The following is a 15,750-nucleotide window of genomic DNA, read 5'->3' as shown; positions in this document are numbered from 1 at the left end:
CGCGGGGCGGTGCCCAGCGCATGCGCAAAGCAGCAGCCGAGTAGGCCGCGGCGCTGCCCTTGTCGCTGCGCCCCGGTTCCCTCAGCGCCGCCGGAGCCCCGCCAGGCCGCCGCGATGATGATGATGGCGCTGAGCAAAACCTTTGGGCAGAAGCCCGTCAAGTTCCAGCTGGAGGAGGACGGCGAATTCTATATGATCGGCTCCGAGGTACGGACAATGGCGGCGGCCGGGGGGGGGCGGCGAGGCGAGGCTTTGGGGTGGGCTGCGCTGAGTGGGAGCAGAAGGCCTTTGCTGCTGTGATACCGTGGGAAATGTGCTGCTGAAAGGAGCCATAGCTGCGGGCGGTCAGGGCGTGTGTGCCGTACGGGGCACGTGGAGGACGAGGGGGGATCGCCTTCCAGTTCCCCGCTATGAGCTGGTGAGCTCTGCAGGGCAAAGTTACAATTAAAAATGGTCTGAAAGATGTTAAGGTCAAAACGAGGCCTGTGTGACAAGGAGTGTGAGCCCCTTTGTGAACTACAAACACTCTACAAGCACAACAGCAGTTAAAAGATCTGATTGCAGAGCCTAGAACTCATCCTGCTGTCTAGCAATCCTTGCTGGAGCCTGCACTGCTGTCTTGCAGCGTGGACGATGTGCTGAGAAGAGCAGAGCTGCTTTGCAAGTGGTCAGCAAGTTTGGAGAGGCAGAGATCGTGTTCCAAGGACTTAAAGTAGAGCACAAGGCAGGGCTGTGTGTGTCTGAGCTATCCCAGTGGTGTCTGCTAAAAGGGATGCTGCTGGAGAGCTGGGTATGCAGCTCGATTAACTCCGTACTGAACACTGTGCTGATGTAGCAAAGCTAATGTTAAGTTGTTCAAAAATAAACAGGAATTGATTTCTGTCAATGAGTTGGAGTTTCTTATCAAACTAGTGAAGTAAGTGCTGATAAGAGCTATGTTTTCTGTATTGTGCTAAAAATTGTGCTTTATGATGCCAAACCTGATACAGTGAATTGTGAAAAACAAAAACAAATCCTCTTAGGAGGATTTTTATGAGGTCACTGTTATCATTATTGAAAATTTGTTTCAGCTTCTGATAATTCGTTTCTTTAAATGGAATATGTTTCCAGGTTGTATCTTTGCTTTTCTTTTTATAGGTGGGGAATTACCTGCGTATGTTCCGGGGCTCACTGTACAAGAGGTATCCCTCACTCTGGAGGCGACTAGCCACAGTAGAAGAAAGGAAGAAGATAGTGGCATCTTCACATGGTAAGAAGATGAGTAAATGCTCCTGGTCTCAATGACTGCCTTGAAGAACTGTCTCTGTAGCTCAGAAGCTTGTGTACCTTTAGGGCTTTGTGATAGAGTGTTCTGCAAAATGTGGCTGTCCTGGAGTTGGCTGCATTCATCGCAGTGCACGAGCCACACCTCAAGATAAATAGCATATTCCAGAAGAGATTTCTAGTAGCAAAGAGGGGTGGTTCTGTCCCTTAGCACATTGAAAGCATGCGCATGTACTCTATATGTTTATGACTCCCAGAATTTGCAATGTGTTTCTACTGATGTCACCATCACAGTGAGAATGCAGCCACCTTGGTATTATTTTTGATGGGAGACTAATATTAAGAACTTATATTCATTAGCAGTGCAACTTGTCATACATTCCTCAGGCTAAGGCATAATAAAGATAAGTGGATCGTTCTATACTTAAGCCTCCTTCCTCTAATATCCTGCTGACCTGTTGCTGATTTCTTTCTTTCCCAACAGAAAATCAGCGGTCTCACAGTCCAAGAAGATGTAAGTCTGATTTGTGTGTTATGCTTAGCTGTGCTACAGGAATAGTCTCTGCCACGACCTTTGGTGTTATTACAGTATATATTAACATCTCGTCCTCTGATCTCTCCCTGTGGTCATCCAATTGTGCACCCTCATCACATGCTGAACTTTTCTTTCTCAGAACATTAATGGATTCTTGGATGCAATATGGTCTGTGCAGTTCAGCAAGATCTGTCCCGAAGTTCTCCCCTTTTTCCAGGTCTTAAGAGTTTGTACTGCCTGGCTCAGCTTTCATTAGTATCTGATGTGTCTGCTCAGCCACTCGCTTTTCCACTGAGTGTTATATCTCCATTTCCATTATTAAGTCCACTGAGGATTTATAGTTTTCTGGGCTTTTCCTCCCAAAGACTGTGGAAAAAATTTTACATCATTGTAGCAGACTGTAGTTGTGCAGAGCTAAATGATGTGATAGTAAGGGGCTATTTAAGGTAGGAATTGTTTTTTCTCCCCTTATTACTTATAAGCTTATCTACTATTTCCTGTTTTAATGATGTGGTTTTTTGCTAGTCCCACCTGCGCTGACAGAGAGGGCTTTTCACTGTTCAGCTTGTTTATGCCATATGCTATGTAATGCTTTTTCGTGTTAATTATTAGCATCTTTCCTGGTAACAGATCATGGATATACAACATTAGCCACCAGTGTGACACTGTTAAAGGCCTCTGAAGTGGAAGAGATCTTGGATGGAAATGATGAGAAATACAAGGCAGTGTCTATCAGCACAGAACCTCCCACCTACCTCAGGTAACCGGTGTTGGTGAGGGTGGGGGTCACAATGAAGTTGCTGGAACGTGTCAGCGTGGACTGGAAGCACTGTCCTGTCCCAGCAGAAATCGCATAAACCCAAGGCAGCATGTGGAGGGTGCTTGCAAGTCTGTGCTAGCAAATATTTGCAATGTTGGTTAAATGAAGATCTTCATATTGTAAGGATTGGGTTGCTGCCCACGTATTACAGGAAGAAAAACATTAGTGTTTGATGATACAGCTCATTTTGCAGTTACTTCATTCCAACTGTAACAGATGTTTTGCAGAACACTCTCTACACATACTTTTTGCAGGAGATGTCGCATTTCTCAGCAGTTCCTCTGTAAACATAGACAGGAAATCCAAATATGAACCACGTATTGGTGGTACACCTGGATTCGTATGCGATGGATGGTTGTGAGCCGGACAATGGAGCTTGAAGGAAACTGGAATATGAGTTCTCAGTCCTACTGTCGTTAGGGAGGAGCTCATCATTTATGATACTATGTTTAAAAATAGTGGCAGTGGTGTTCAGGGCCTGCAGGTTAACACAGTCTCATTCTGCAGAGAACAGAAGGCAAAGAGGAACAACCAATGGGTGCCGACACTGCCCAACAGCTCTCATCACCTGGATGCAGTGCCGTGTTCAACAACGATTAACAGAAATCGCATGGGCAGGGACAAGAAGAGGACTTTCCCTCTGTGGTAAGGCAGCTTCCTTCTTCAGAAAAGTGGAAACAGTTACCAATGTGACACACTGCAGAGGGCTGCTCTGATAGGCAAGTGGTTGCCAGAGCCCTGTAACTTTGTGTTGAGGATTATGTCTAATAATTGGACAGTTGAAGTATAGGGATTGATGACAATAAAAAGCACTTTCCTTCTATGCTTGCCAGATGTATCGTTTTCTATTCCACATGCTGTACTGTTGTTCTTTGTTCTAGCTTTGATGACCATGACCCAGCAGTCATCCATGAGAACGCATCCCAGCCAGAGGTTCTGGTTCCAATCAGGCTTGATATGGAAATTGATGGACAGAAACTCAGAGATGCATTTACATGGAACATGAATGGTACGTAGGAAGGAGAGTTTCCTGAGACTAGAAAGATACAGTTGCATTCATCACCAAATATGAAGAGAGAACAAGCAAGTCCTTGCTCCATATAAAAAAATCTTTAAAGCTCTTCTACAGTGATGTGTCCTATTCGGCTCCCTTGGCTCTTAGCAGATCCCTAACACTCCCATGGATTGCCATAATGCCTGAATGCCTGTAATCTGAAAAGTTAAGACAGGCCTATTCTGATCCACTTCATCAGTTCAGCATCCTAATGGAAATGTCAGCCAAGATAAATACCGAACAATTAATGTGATCAGCTCCTTTATGTACATGGATTCATAGGCCATTACTGTGTTCTCTGTGAAACAAGAAAGCGGTAAAATCAAGTCAGTGTGTACACGTGTACAACCCTGAAACAAAACAGTGTTTTAACAGCAAAAGGTGATGCACGTAGGATTCCCCTCTTCAGGCAAAGATCTTAATTTTGTGTATTCTGTAAGTGGCAGACATTGGTGGCTGAGAAAAATGTCTTCTTGTTCTGTATCAGAAAAGCTGATGACCCCAGAAATGTTCTCAGAGATTCTTTGTGATGACCTGGATTTGAATCCTCTGACCTTTGTCCCTGCTATTGCCTCTGCCATCCGACAACAGATCGAATCTTACCCAACTGACAGCATCCTAGAGGATCAGTCAGACCAGCGCGTTATTATTAAGGTAATTACAGGGAGGCAGTAGAATGAGGGCTGAACTATTTGCATTTCTCTAGTTTTGTGTTTTGGACTTTATTTATTTATTTATTTATTTATTTTTCTTCTTTATGAGGGAGGAATAGTACAAAGACTTCCCTCAAAACCAAGGAGTTCCTAATTCCAGTCCTTTGTCCAGGTTAGATTTTGTCCTTGAGAAATGAATGACTTGTTTCTTCCCTTGTCTCCAGCTTAACATCCACGTAGGGAACATCTCCCTTGTAGACCAGTTTGAATGGGACATGTCAGAGAAGGAGAATTCACCAGAGAAGTTTGCCTTGAAGCTGTGCTCAGAGCTTGGCCTGGGTGGGGAGTTTGTCACTACTATTGCCTACAGCATCCGGGGACAGCTGAGCTGGCATCAGAAGACATATGCCTTCAGGTACAGAACTGCCATCTTTCTGGATGGGTGTAGATGTGTGTTCTTACTTCATGGCTGCTATCGTCAGTGAATCTTGAACAGCTGACACGGTGTAGAAATTAATTTGAAATTGGTTCTTATGGATTGTACCCACTCTATAGTTCTTAAGTTATTTGTGCATGGTAGGTGTTTGATTTCTCATGTTCACATGCCAATTAGTGCATACAACTGTCTTCCTTTTAAACAAGTTTGTTAGATGAAAAAGAAGTAGGGTGCAAGTACAGACTGTTATATTTCTTGGCCATCCTTTTGTTTCATCAATTGGTGATCCCCTAAGCTGGTATCATCTAAAGACCACTGCTTGTGCAAGGTTAGCAGTTCAGATGGTTTCATTTCTTCTCACTGTTTTGGACGGTTGTCTGTCTTGAAGTGGCAAGTGAGTCACACGTCATGGGACAGTGAGGTGTTACTGGTGAGCTATAAGAGGCACTGTGTTGAAATGGATGGACTCCTCTGGGTAACAGAAATGTTAGTAGTGGATCTAACTGAAGCATTCTGAATGTATGTGACACGTTTGCAGTCATGTCTTCCTCAGGCACAGCTTGCTGCTGGCTGCCTGACTGGTGAAGAAATGAAGAGTTTTGATCTGGAGCCTGGTGTGTTTTGTTCTGTAGTGGATCCTGGTGCCTCTCAACCAGCTTGTGCTTTTGCGCAGAGATCTTTTTGTGGTGGGTGTAATGTATCCCAGGACCAAATATCAATGAAATCAGTTTTTGCCACAGAGTGAAAGGCTGTTCTAATTACAGTGTCAGAATACCTTGTGCCTTCTTCTAATGTCTGCGCATGATGAGCCTTGGATACGTTTCTGTCTCATCAACTCTGTCTGACCTGGGCCAAACTTTGGTACTCTGAGCTCAGACTGATGGACACTGCAGCTCTTTGCCCTGGCTGAAGTTAAAGTTGGTTTGATCACAGGCAGTTCTCTTAGCTGGAATGCAACAATGTCAGGTTTGATTAGTCAGCTTTATAACTTGTCTCCTAATAATAATGATTCCCAGTTGTGCTGTGCAGAGTTCTGTGGCAATTTACTGCACGGATGTTATCCTCCATATGTTGCTTAGTCTGCAGTCTGTTAAGTATTCCTTAATGTGTGCTGGTGGGTTTTTTGACCTCAGGCCATGGTGACACTTGAGGAAGTTTGAGAGTTCAGCAAGTGATGTATTGCAGAGGTGGGAGAAAGGTGCTGCTGGCGCCGGTTTTGTGGAGGTCAGCTCAAGGAAGCTTGCAGCTAATCCCCAGTGTGGTTCACATGGAAGTTAAACTCTTCTCTAGGAACTAGGGAGTTGACTTCTCCCTTGCTGTCCATGACAGCAGATTGATATTTGCAGATCTGTGCTGTGGAACAGCTAGAGCAGTGGGTATGTGTTGCTGAGGATGGGTGGGAACTTGGAGGGCAGTCGGTGGCAATATGAGGCCTCTAGTACTGCCTCTTCTTCCCTGCTGCTTTACACATCTACTTTATATGTGTATCTGTCTCTGGTTACTGAAGAGTGCTTCCTTTTGGGGTGGCTCAAATAGGTGGATTTCAGGCCTTCTTTAGGCTGTTGCAATTTTTTAAGGGGGTGATTTAAAAACGAGGAAGGAAAGCACAGAAATGAAGTACATGGCCATGAACCAGTCAGAGGCAAAAAGCACCTAATTTAAGACTTGCTTTTTTTGTCATAGTACAAATGTGCCCTCCTCTTCCCTCTTCTCTTTTTGCAAAGGAGTACTTTTGAAACCTTCCTGTGATTAATGATGTTTGGGTTTTGTGGTTGGTTAGTTCCTGAATTCCCAAACCACAGCAGTGATGGTTGCTCCAAAGTTATTCCGCCGATGTAAGGGAAGAGTCTGCTGTAGATGTATCAAAAGAACCTTAAAATCTCCAGGAATTGGCGATTTGGGAAGTCATGTGCCTCTTAGTCATCAGAGGGAGAGGTGAAACTGCCCTTCAGTTGATGAACTCCAGGACAGTTCTTTCAGCTGGCTTCTCTCTGCAAAACAAGGGGAGCCTGAGAGCCCAATGGAAGTGACAGGATTGGAAGTTGGATTGGTAGCTGATGCAGTTGTGATTTTCAGGGGGAAGGTGTTCTAAACATTTCCTGCCTCAGTGCTGAGATGTTTCTAAGGGCAGCACACAGTTTCATACCCAAACTTTTGCCTTCAAAACCAGAATGATGTTCTCTTGAACACCAAACCTGCATGCCTGAAGGGTTGTCCTTTTCAGAGGAAGACCTCTCCCTGCCCTCTTGGCTGCAGTGCTGTGCCCATGATGCTGCTGTAAGAGGCTCTGCTCCAATAGAGGCAGTGCAGTGCTCTGCTGGGAGTGCAGCAGCTGACAGTGCCTTTCAGTCATTCTGCCAGCACCTCTTGTTTAACAAATAAAGGGGGGGGAGCTGTCCTATGATGAAGTTTAGGAGATGAGGATTTTTCATTTTCTCTATTTCTACCCTGCAGAAATGTGGTTTCTGAGTTGGATTGCATGTAAGCAATGCTCATGAGCTGGCTTTCCAGCCCCCATTTAATCCTAGTGGGTGCTCGTTGCTGATAGCATGGTCTCAACCTCATTTACCATGCTTCAGTCAGGATCTAGCAGTTAGCCTGGAATTTGCAGTATTTTGTGGCTGAGTTCAAGTGTTGCTTTAGTGGGTATTAGCAATAATGGAGGTTGGTTTGACCAAAGTTTCCTCCCAGGATCAGATACAAAGGCGTTGGATTCATTCTTCTTCTAACAGCTCTGATGCAGACTTTGTCTGCTCTCATGGTGAATGGCACCGAAGTGTTCCTTGCTGTGAATGCCGAGCATCAGTGCTGGGATCCTGGTGTGGAAACATCCCTGGGATCTGCATGCACACCTGTGTGAGGGCTCACACACGCTCACACACACGTACACATTCAGACACACTTGTGCTGAACTGCTTTCTAGAATTCAAAGCAAACATTTACATTCTGAGGCTCCTCTGTATTTATGCTGAGCTTCCAGCTCCACCCTCAATGTTTGGGAAGCTACTCCTAGTAAGTTTCTGTTGACTCTTGCTGAAAAGTCACTGGTGAAGGAGTAAACATTTTTATGCATGTGATAATGCAGCTGTTGAGGGCAGACAGATCTCTGCAGAGCAATCTTGTCATCTGTGACAGAGCTCTGTGTTTCCCTGCTTGTGCTGGGATTATGAAGAGCCCTGTTAACTCCCTGCTCAGTTACTGCTCTGTGGGACATCATCCCCAGTTAATAAACCAATACAAATATTGCCTGTGTGTAGTGCATTTGAACACTGACAGCCAAGTACATCATGGCCTTAATAGGAGAGAACTACTTCTGCCACAGTTGTTTTGATGTCTGTTTTCTCTGGTGGTTGTAGAGTTGGTAATAATTGGTCTCCTTGAGATGCTAACTGCCCGGGTACTTCTGGGAACCAGGCTGTATCCACTGGGGCTGACTAAGAGCTTAAGCCTGAAACACTTACTATGATCTGCTGTGCTTGTTTCTTGCACCTGGGCTGGTAACCCAGAGGAGTGGACTGTTAGCACTGACAGATGTTGCTTTGATTTCTGCCTTGCTGCTGCAGTGAGAACCCTTTGCCGACTGTGGAAATCGCAATTCGCAACACAGGGGACGCTGACCAGTGGTGCCCTCTTCTGGAAACCCTCACAGACGCTGAGATGGAGAAGAAGATCAGAGATCAGGACAGAAATACGAGGTGCTGCCCCTGGTTCAGTTTTCATTCTGGCCTGTCCCTAAGACAGAAGTTAAATGCCTTAATGTTTTTTATTCTCTGCTGAGTGCCAGTTGGCAGCATTTCAAACTTGCATACCACAACAACCTCGGAGCCCTTTTTGCTTCAGGATATTAAACTGTTATCACCTCACTCCACAAACATTTAACTGTCTACTTTAGCCATATCCTGCTTGAAACAAAGTTTCATTTTCTCCCCCCTGGTCTCTGCATGTGCAGGGGGAAGTGTTTCTGGAGGAAGGCATTCATCAAAAACATTGAAATTTCATGCACTGTCATGTGAATTAGCATCCTGCGAAGGATTCCTTTTATGTAGGATAAAGTGCTGTTTGATGTAGGGACAGACAGGGTCTCCACTCCAGCCTGATGAATATTGACCTGTTTGCTGGCACACGAGCACTTCTGTCATTGCAGGAGGAGCTCTGCTTGCCATAGAGCCCCACTAAGCAGTGTTCAGCAAGTACTCAAAAGCACTTGCTCCTACTTGGTTAAACTGCAACTGCTTCTGGCAGTATAAATGAACTGCTAGCATCTCTCCAGAAGATGTGTTGTGGGAACAGTAAGTACGCTGGCTCGGCTCTCTTAGGAGTGTTTTAATGCTGATTAACAGATTTATAATTGTTTTCTTCCCAGCTATCACCATCTGAATAGTTCTCAGTAGCAACTGGTTCAGTCTCACTTAATGAGCAAAACCACTCTAAAATCAGTTGCTGAAAGTGGGGTCATAGCACTGTGAGTAGGGGCACTCGAGTGACCAAAGATGTTTGGGCAGTAAATCTAAAAACCTCACAAAGCTGTGGTATCTTCACCCAAAGCATCACTTTCAGTAAGGCTTCACATACCTGTAACACAGCACTCACCATAACCCTTTTTCTCTCCCTAGGCGCATGAGACGTTTGGCCAACACTGCTCCAGCCTGGTAAACTTCCTCTTGTGACACTGGTGCTCTTCCTACAGACATTGTCCCTACTCCTCTCCCCAAATGGATCTAGGATTGGCAGGGGGTCTTACCGTCCCTCAGGGGACACACATGCCACTTGCCAAGAGTTCCCAGTACTGCTGACTTCTGCCCCATTCCCTCAGCCTAGAGCCACGTACCAAGAATGCTGCATTAGCACATGATCTAGCTGAGACTTGTGGCAACTGTTGGAGCCCTTATAATACCTGTGTGTGGACAGTGTAAAAATACTTTTGTATAGGTGCAACGTGCACTACTAGAACAACTTTTTAAATAAAAGGAATGCATACTACTAAGGCAGAGTTCAGTATGTTTCAATAAGTGTTGAATCTCACACTGCATCCTGTTAGAGCAACTGAGTCACTTCTGGGTATAAGAGTTGATGGGTGATGTTCCTTTTTGTTTCCTCTCTGTGAAAACTGCAGCTGGAAGATGATAACGTCTCTGACCTGATGCAGAAGTTAAAGCCTGCACTCAGTAACTGAGACTGCAGCATCCCTTCATCAGTGGGCTTTGCTGTCATCATTATCTACTCACGTAAGCAGCCAAGTTACAGTACACAAAAGACTACGCACTTGGCTTTAGATGCTAAATTCCCTCAGCGCTGCAGTGTCTGGTTTTTGCAAACCTAGAAACAATCTGTCCCTTCCTGGGGTGTTTAAAAACAAACAAACAAAATTCATTGAAGTGAGATTAAAAAAATTCAAGCTTCCTTTAAAAAAAATCTAATTAGAATCTACCTTGCTGCTGAGGTCCACCAGCTCTTTGATAGAGCTTTCACTGCCAGGAACTGCCCGTTATTGCAAACAGGATGGATTTTGCTGGCAGCCTGACAGTTGCATTTAGACCTTTATGATAAAGCTGGTAGGTTTTACGATCCTTGCTTGTCCACCCACACTGCCTGCAGAGACAAAACTACTTTCTGGCCTTAATTTATCATGTTTAGACTTGAGTAATAGCAGAGCTAGTTCTGATTCCAGGGTGGGAGGGAACTTCTTCCAGATGTCAGTACACAGAAACCCCAAATTTGCACTTTAACAATAATATTATTGCAGTCTTAGCCCGGACTCCTGTGCCAGAGTGATATTCCTCCCCCCATTTTTTCTTATGACAGAGGTTGAAAGGTTAGTTCTGCATGTAAGACAGTGCAGAACATGTTTTGCCTTGTGGATGCAAGGACTCCAGTTCTAAGAACACTTCAGCCTCTTTTTGTTACAATCAGGCATCTCTTCTGCAAGGAGCCCTTCAGGGAAGGCCATCAAAACTGACAAAACTGCTTTGCAGCTCATGGTTCAGTAACTGGGCTCTGAGCTTCTGTAGCAAGCTTAGAAGTATTTTGTTCAGCTTTTCAAGACCCAGAGAATGCAGAAACTCCCTCCAAGAAACTAGAGGCAAGGCTGCAAAGCACAGGATTTCAGCTCAGAAAGATGAGAACAGGCTGCTTTGAGCATTAGGACTGAGAGGAAACAGTGAGGAGCAGCTTTCCCACCCTGTATGCACAGCTCTTCTGTTTCATCTAATAACCAGCCCACACTGAGTGCAGCCCGAGTTGCAGTTCTGCGTGCCCTAAAGACAACACCAGCTCTGCTCATGAACAAAGCACACAGCTGGTACCTGTGTAGCCCCATTTCCACTCTACCTTCCAGAAGATCACTGCATGTATGGTTCTTTCCCTACGCAGAAACAAAAGTGCAGCAAAACAGTTAAAGCTTTCCATTACCAGGCTGTTTTCATGGGAAGCCTGCAAAGGAGCTGAGTGGGATGGCTGTGGTTCAGCCTTCTATTGCCATAGGGCTTCTGTATCACTTTGGCTGCTGGTTACTCACACCTCTAGTAGTTTTAGTGGTGGTTTGCAAGCACGTAGCTGAACAGACAGCCATTAACTGAGCTATCGTACACTGCAGATTTACTGTAAACATTTTGGAGGTCTAGTAGAAGCACACAAGCACAAAAGCCAGCAGGGATGATCACATTCAGTTAGTACAGCTGCCTGTGTTCAACTTCTAAGATTCTGAGGTGGATTCCACAGGAGTGGAGTCACACAGCATGCACACACTGCCTTGATTGCTAGTATCAAGTGCTACTTTCAGTCACCAACTAGAACAAGCCTCCAACTCCATTCCACGTCTCCTTTTGTGGGCCTCCCTTTCTCCATCCATACCTTGCCCCCTTTTCACATCCTGCAGGGTGAAGCAGTGAAGCAAAGCTTCCAACTGGACTAAGTTTTGCCTTGCCACAAGAATAAAAAATAAAGAAGCCTGAGCAAGCAGCCTGGTAGCTCTGAGCAAAGTCCTGAAGGTGCTGGTGCTTCTGATCCTGGCAGAAATGGACACACAACTGAAAAATAAAGACTTTAATGTAAAGACTCTTTGGAAACAACAATGAAAAAGGGCGGAGGACTCAGAGGAAAGGGAGTAGTTGAGCTGCATTCCACTATGGTAGGTTTTTGCCTGGGAGACTTGGCTGTGTTTACACCATGACAAGGTGCACTACTTGACTGAAAGCCCACAAAGACGTCTCACAACTGTGAGAGCATTAGTCTTTGTACAGAGACCAGAAGTGACTTGCCATAGAGCAAGCCATTAACAGCAAGAGAATGAGCAACTGGTTTCATATCCCATTTGATACTTAACCCCAGCAGGTAGCTGAAGAGCCATCACACAACCTCTAGCCCTTCTCCCTAGAACACCTTCATAAGGATTCATCAGTTCTTACATGCAAAGCTTTGCAGAACCACTTAGTACAAGAGGAAGATGGGTTACCCATACAGACAGTGAAGCATGACACATTAGAATGGCAACTGGTATTATTCCAGTGAGATCTCTGGGGCACAGCATAAATCCAGCCAGAAGAGAGGAATCCGGCCGCACAGAAGTCCTGTTACAGCGGTCGCTGCTGCTGGTCTTGGTCTCCAGGTTGGTTTTCAGGAAGATCCTCAGGGAGGGGGTTATAGTTGGGATCCTCTTCAGGTGTGTCAAATACCATCTTCCTGGCAATGGATACACGCATCCCATCAAGCAGGCAGGTTAACAAAGCGAGCTGAAGACAAGGAAAACCCCCAGCCTTCCAAGAATGCCCCAACCCTTCACAGGGTTTGGCTGCACACAATGTCCCAAGCCAGAAAGGCCCCACAAGGATTACTGAGACCAACTCCCAGCTCCACACAGGAGCACCTAAAAATGAAGTCACATGCCCAAGAGTCGTCCAGACACTCCTGAGCTCTGACAGGCTTGATGCTGCCCTACTGCACAAGCACTCAGCTCAACATGCAACAACGATACCTCAATCTCGAGGACAGCTTTGATCACCAACATGAAGCAGGACATGTTCTAATTCTTAAACCACAGAAATACTTCAGGAAAACAAAACCCTGTCTGTATCTAGCACTTCCACAAGAAGAAGGCTCCAGTTCAGCTAGCAAAACTTATGGTACCAGTAGCTGCCCTGTACACACACAGTGTGCAAAGTGCTTTCTGCAGCAAAGGCTTGAACTGCTGGACACAGATGCTATAACCACACAGTTGGGTCCTATGGCTTAACACAATGTAGCAGAAGCTGCAGACAGACTAACAGCCAAAGCCAAAGGTTACCTCACAGAGCCACACACCTGTTTGCTATGGAAGCAATCCAAGTTGGGAAGCAACACAGTAAATCCAAGAATGAAAATCTGCTTTACTTACAGGAAGCTGGGGGTCAAAAGCAACTTCTTTCCTCCAGGCTGGTTGGGGAAGACATCTTCCAAGAAATAATAGATATGACCCACTGCGATCCCTGAGGAGAGATGCCACCAAGGTCAGGGCCAGCTGTGCCTGCTCTGCTGGAGCTTAAGCAGGAGGAACCCCAAACCACCACAGCTCCCATCAGATCCACCTGAGCTGTGAGTGACTGCAGAGTGCCCTTCTACCCACCAGCTCTGACTTACCCAGCAAATCAATAATGATGGAATTGCCCAGGAGCAGGGAGAAGCCCATCAGGACCCAGGGCAAGAAAGGGGCCTGGAAGTTCAGGAGCCCAAAGAAGTTCATGCGGATGTAAGGGTTCCTGCGACTCCACACATACACCAGCATGATGGTGAAAGCTTGGCCTAGGAAAAACAGGCTGGCAAAGAGACCAAATAGCTAGGAACTACCGAGTCAAGGAAAACGCCTACCTTGCACACCACCTCCGGGCAGCACAGGATGTATGCAGACAGGGAAGTTTCAGCTAACTGGCATGAAAGATGCTGCCCATGCCACCAAATCTTTCCTGAGCTGGTTGAGATGCACTAACGCTCTTCCACATTCTATTTCTCTCCATGCACCCCAGAACAAGACATGGCACCTACAGTGATTGCTTCTTAAGGTGCCTGCTACAACCAAAATAGAGCAGGGAGCTCTAGGCCTTCTCTATCAAGTGATCACCAGAAGGGCCTTCATGCTGCCAGAGCTTGTGCCCTAAGGCAGCTGCAATGCATTCCAAAGAGGTTTTGTGCTTGGGAAGTCTCCTACCCAGACTACTTTGGTTACTGCAAGACAAACTTAGGGCAAGGACACATGGCCAGGTGCAGACAGATGGGCTCACAGTGCCCAGCACACTGCTGGCCTGCAGGCACCCCGCTCACTGTGCTCACAGCTCTGCACTGCCCACTTCATTTCCTTACACTCTCTTCACACCTATTGAGCAGCCCTTCACCTCAGCCCTGCTACTGTCACTGGCTCAGCTGGAGGACTCCTCATAGAGCTGAACAAGAGGTTTTCCTTCAGGCAGAACTTCCAGACGCTGCCATGCTGCCCCTGGGATTAGGCAGCACTTCCCACTCCATGTGCATCAGCACTTCACAGATACAATGAATACCAGAAGCTCTTCCTGTGGCTTGCTTACACTCCTCTACACACTGGCTGGGCTCAGGCCAGGCTCCAGCCAACCCTCCAGGCCCGTGGGGCAGAAGGAGTGCAGGGCCAAGGCTGCAGTGAGGCTCTCTGCCTGCAGCCCATGGCGTTGGGGTTCCCCAACCAGCTACATACCACACACAGCAGTGTGGGACACAGCTGGCAGATGAGCCCCATGGGATTTGCAGCATCTCAGAAGAGCCCAGAGGGCCTCAGCCTGCTCAAAAGGATACTGTCATGAGAAACCCTCCGAAGAGGAACATGAAGACAAAGTCAGCTGTCCTTCCACGGAAGGAGCCTTCTTCTAGCATGCGGCAGTACCTGTACCTGAGAGCAGGAGAGAAAGGACGGGTATAGGAAATTAACAGCTGTCTGCCTGCATCTCCAGCAAGGCCTCATAAAGGAACAGCCAGCTGCAAGTACAGGAGGCGGTCAGCAGGTTTACAAGCACCAGAGCAGAATAGAAAGTCTCTGTGGTGTTGCTACTCGTCTGCTGCAGCAACCATACTAGCAGCTTCATCCTCTAGCAGGGGAAACAGCAGAGGCCACGAGCAGGGCCACCACCCAGGGAACAGCCCCAGTGTTCTGCATGACAGGGCAGTGTGGAAGGATGGAGGGACGGGGCATCACGGCTAAGCCAAAGAGTGAGCAGACAGCCTTACTGAGACCAAAGGATACAGAAATATCATGTTGAAAAAGAAACTGAATCCCAGGGGCCCAAAAAAGAGGAAGTTGGTGATCAGCCTCCATATCTGAAAGAGAAGAGAGAACAGGGTGGACAGGTGGCTCTCTCCCAACCACACAGACAGCTGCCTGATGCCCTTCACGCTGTGCTGCTGCACCTACACGTGGACCCCCACTCCACACACGTTTTACCAGCCCAGATGGGAGATTACTCTGTTTCATGATGGAGTTAGCACAGTTCAGCACCCAGAGCAAGTGCGACTGCTCACCCCATGCCACGGCAACGCTACCCCAGCCCCAGCACAGCCGCTAAGGACTGCTCCTCACCTGGAGCTTCCTGAAGATGAGGTCGGGGTTGAAGTACAGCTGGAAGGGGGTGATGAACTCCAGCTGCTGAGAGACACAAGCAGGTCAGCTGCCACCACTGCCGCTCGCAAGGCACGCGGTGACAGCTGCCCCACGCCCTCCCCAGCACAGCACCCCGGTGCCCGCGCCCCCAGCCCTCACCACGGCGGCGGTGGTAAGCACACAGGCCGTGGTGTAGGCGCGCGTCACGGCCGGCATGCCCAGGTACTCCTGCGCCAAGCCCTGGTAGGCCATGGCGCACGGCGACAGCGCCCGGCCGCGCCGCGGGGCCTTTAACAGCACCCCCCGCGCTCCGCCGAAGCCCCGCCCCCGAGAGCGGCGCTCGGCCAGTCCCGACGCGACGGGCGGCGAGGGTCGGCCAATCGGAGCGCGCCTCATGCCCT

The 15,750-nt window shown here is 47.2% G+C and overlaps 2 protein-coding genes across 4 annotated transcripts; one reads left to right on the top strand and one right to left on the bottom strand.

Moving 5' to 3' along the window:
• The first annotated feature begins 12 nt into the window (after positions 1-12).
• On the top strand, positions 13-9,750 carry SMARCB1 (SWI/SNF related BAF chromatin remodeling complex subunit B1). The gene is made up of 10 exons (XM_072351378.1): positions 13-207; positions 1,138-1,249; positions 1,748-1,777; positions 2,429-2,558; positions 3,126-3,263; positions 3,500-3,627; positions 4,160-4,326; positions 4,550-4,740; positions 8,325-8,456; positions 9,375-9,750. The coding sequence occupies exons 1-10, from the start codon at positions 115-117 to the stop codon at positions 9,412-9,414; spliced, it is 1,161 nt and encodes a 386-aa protein (XP_072207479.1). The 5' UTR covers positions 13-114; the 3' UTR covers positions 9,415-9,750.
• A 2,037-nt stretch (positions 9,751-11,787) lies between these two features.
• Positions 11,788-15,750, bottom strand: DERL3 (derlin 3). Of its 3 annotated transcripts, none has more exons than XM_072351016.1 (7): positions 15,509-15,749; positions 15,329-15,391; positions 14,996-15,069; positions 14,551-14,644; positions 13,372-13,567; positions 13,130-13,220; positions 11,788-12,438 (listed from the first exon to the last, which is right to left on the bottom strand). In XM_072351016.1, the coding sequence occupies exons 1-7, from the start codon at positions 15,743-15,745 to the stop codon at positions 12,330-12,332; spliced, it is 864 nt and encodes a 287-aa protein (XP_072207117.1). In that variant the 5' UTR covers positions 15,746-15,749; the 3' UTR covers positions 11,788-12,329. The 3 variants fall into 3 exon arrangements, with proteins under 3 accessions (XP_072207117.1, XP_072207116.1, XP_072207118.1); XM_072351015.1 differs by having other exon boundaries at positions 15,329-15,394; positions 15,509-15,745; XM_072351017.1 differs by having other exon boundaries at positions 12,358-12,488; positions 15,329-15,394; positions 15,509-15,750.

Source organism: Excalfactoria chinensis, chromosome 16 (assembly GCF_039878825.1).
Source record: "Excalfactoria chinensis isolate bCotChi1 chromosome 16, bCotChi1.hap2, whole genome shotgun sequence".
Taxonomy (NCBI): Eukaryota; Metazoa; Chordata; class Aves; order Galliformes; family Phasianidae; genus Excalfactoria; species Excalfactoria chinensis.
Note: the sequence above shows the minus strand (reverse complement) of the source record. Positions and strands in the feature narration are given on the sequence as shown.

What these genes read in the sequence shown, in the direction of transcription:
- SMARCB1 (XM_072351378.1), top strand. Translation starts at nt 115, where the DNA reads ATGATGATGATGGCGCTGAGCAAAACCTTTGGGCAGAAGCCCGTCAAG. An exon ending in ATTTACATGGAACATGAATG is followed by an intron (nt 3,628 to 4,159) that starts GTACGTAGGAAG and finishes GTTCTGTATCAG; the next exon opens with AAAAGCTGATGACCCCAGAA. An exon ending in CAGAAGACATATGCCTTCAG is followed by an intron (nt 4,741 to 8,324) that starts GTACAGAACTGC and finishes TTGCTGCTGCAG; the next exon opens with TGAGAACCCTTTGCCGACTG.
- DERL3 (XM_072351015.1), bottom strand. Translation starts at nt 15,745, where the DNA reads ATGAGGCGCGCTCCGATTGGCCGACCCTCGCCGCCCGTCGCGTCGGGA. An exon ending in TCGGAGGGTTTCTCATGACA is followed by an intron (nt 13,568 to 14,550) that starts GTATCCTTTTGA and finishes GGTAGTTCCTAG; the next exon opens with CTATTTGGTCTCTTTGCCAG. An exon ending in CTTTTGACCCCCAGCTTCCT is followed by an intron (nt 12,439 to 13,129) that starts GTAAGTAAAGCA and finishes ATCCATTGCCAG; the next exon opens with GAAGATGGTATTTGACACAC.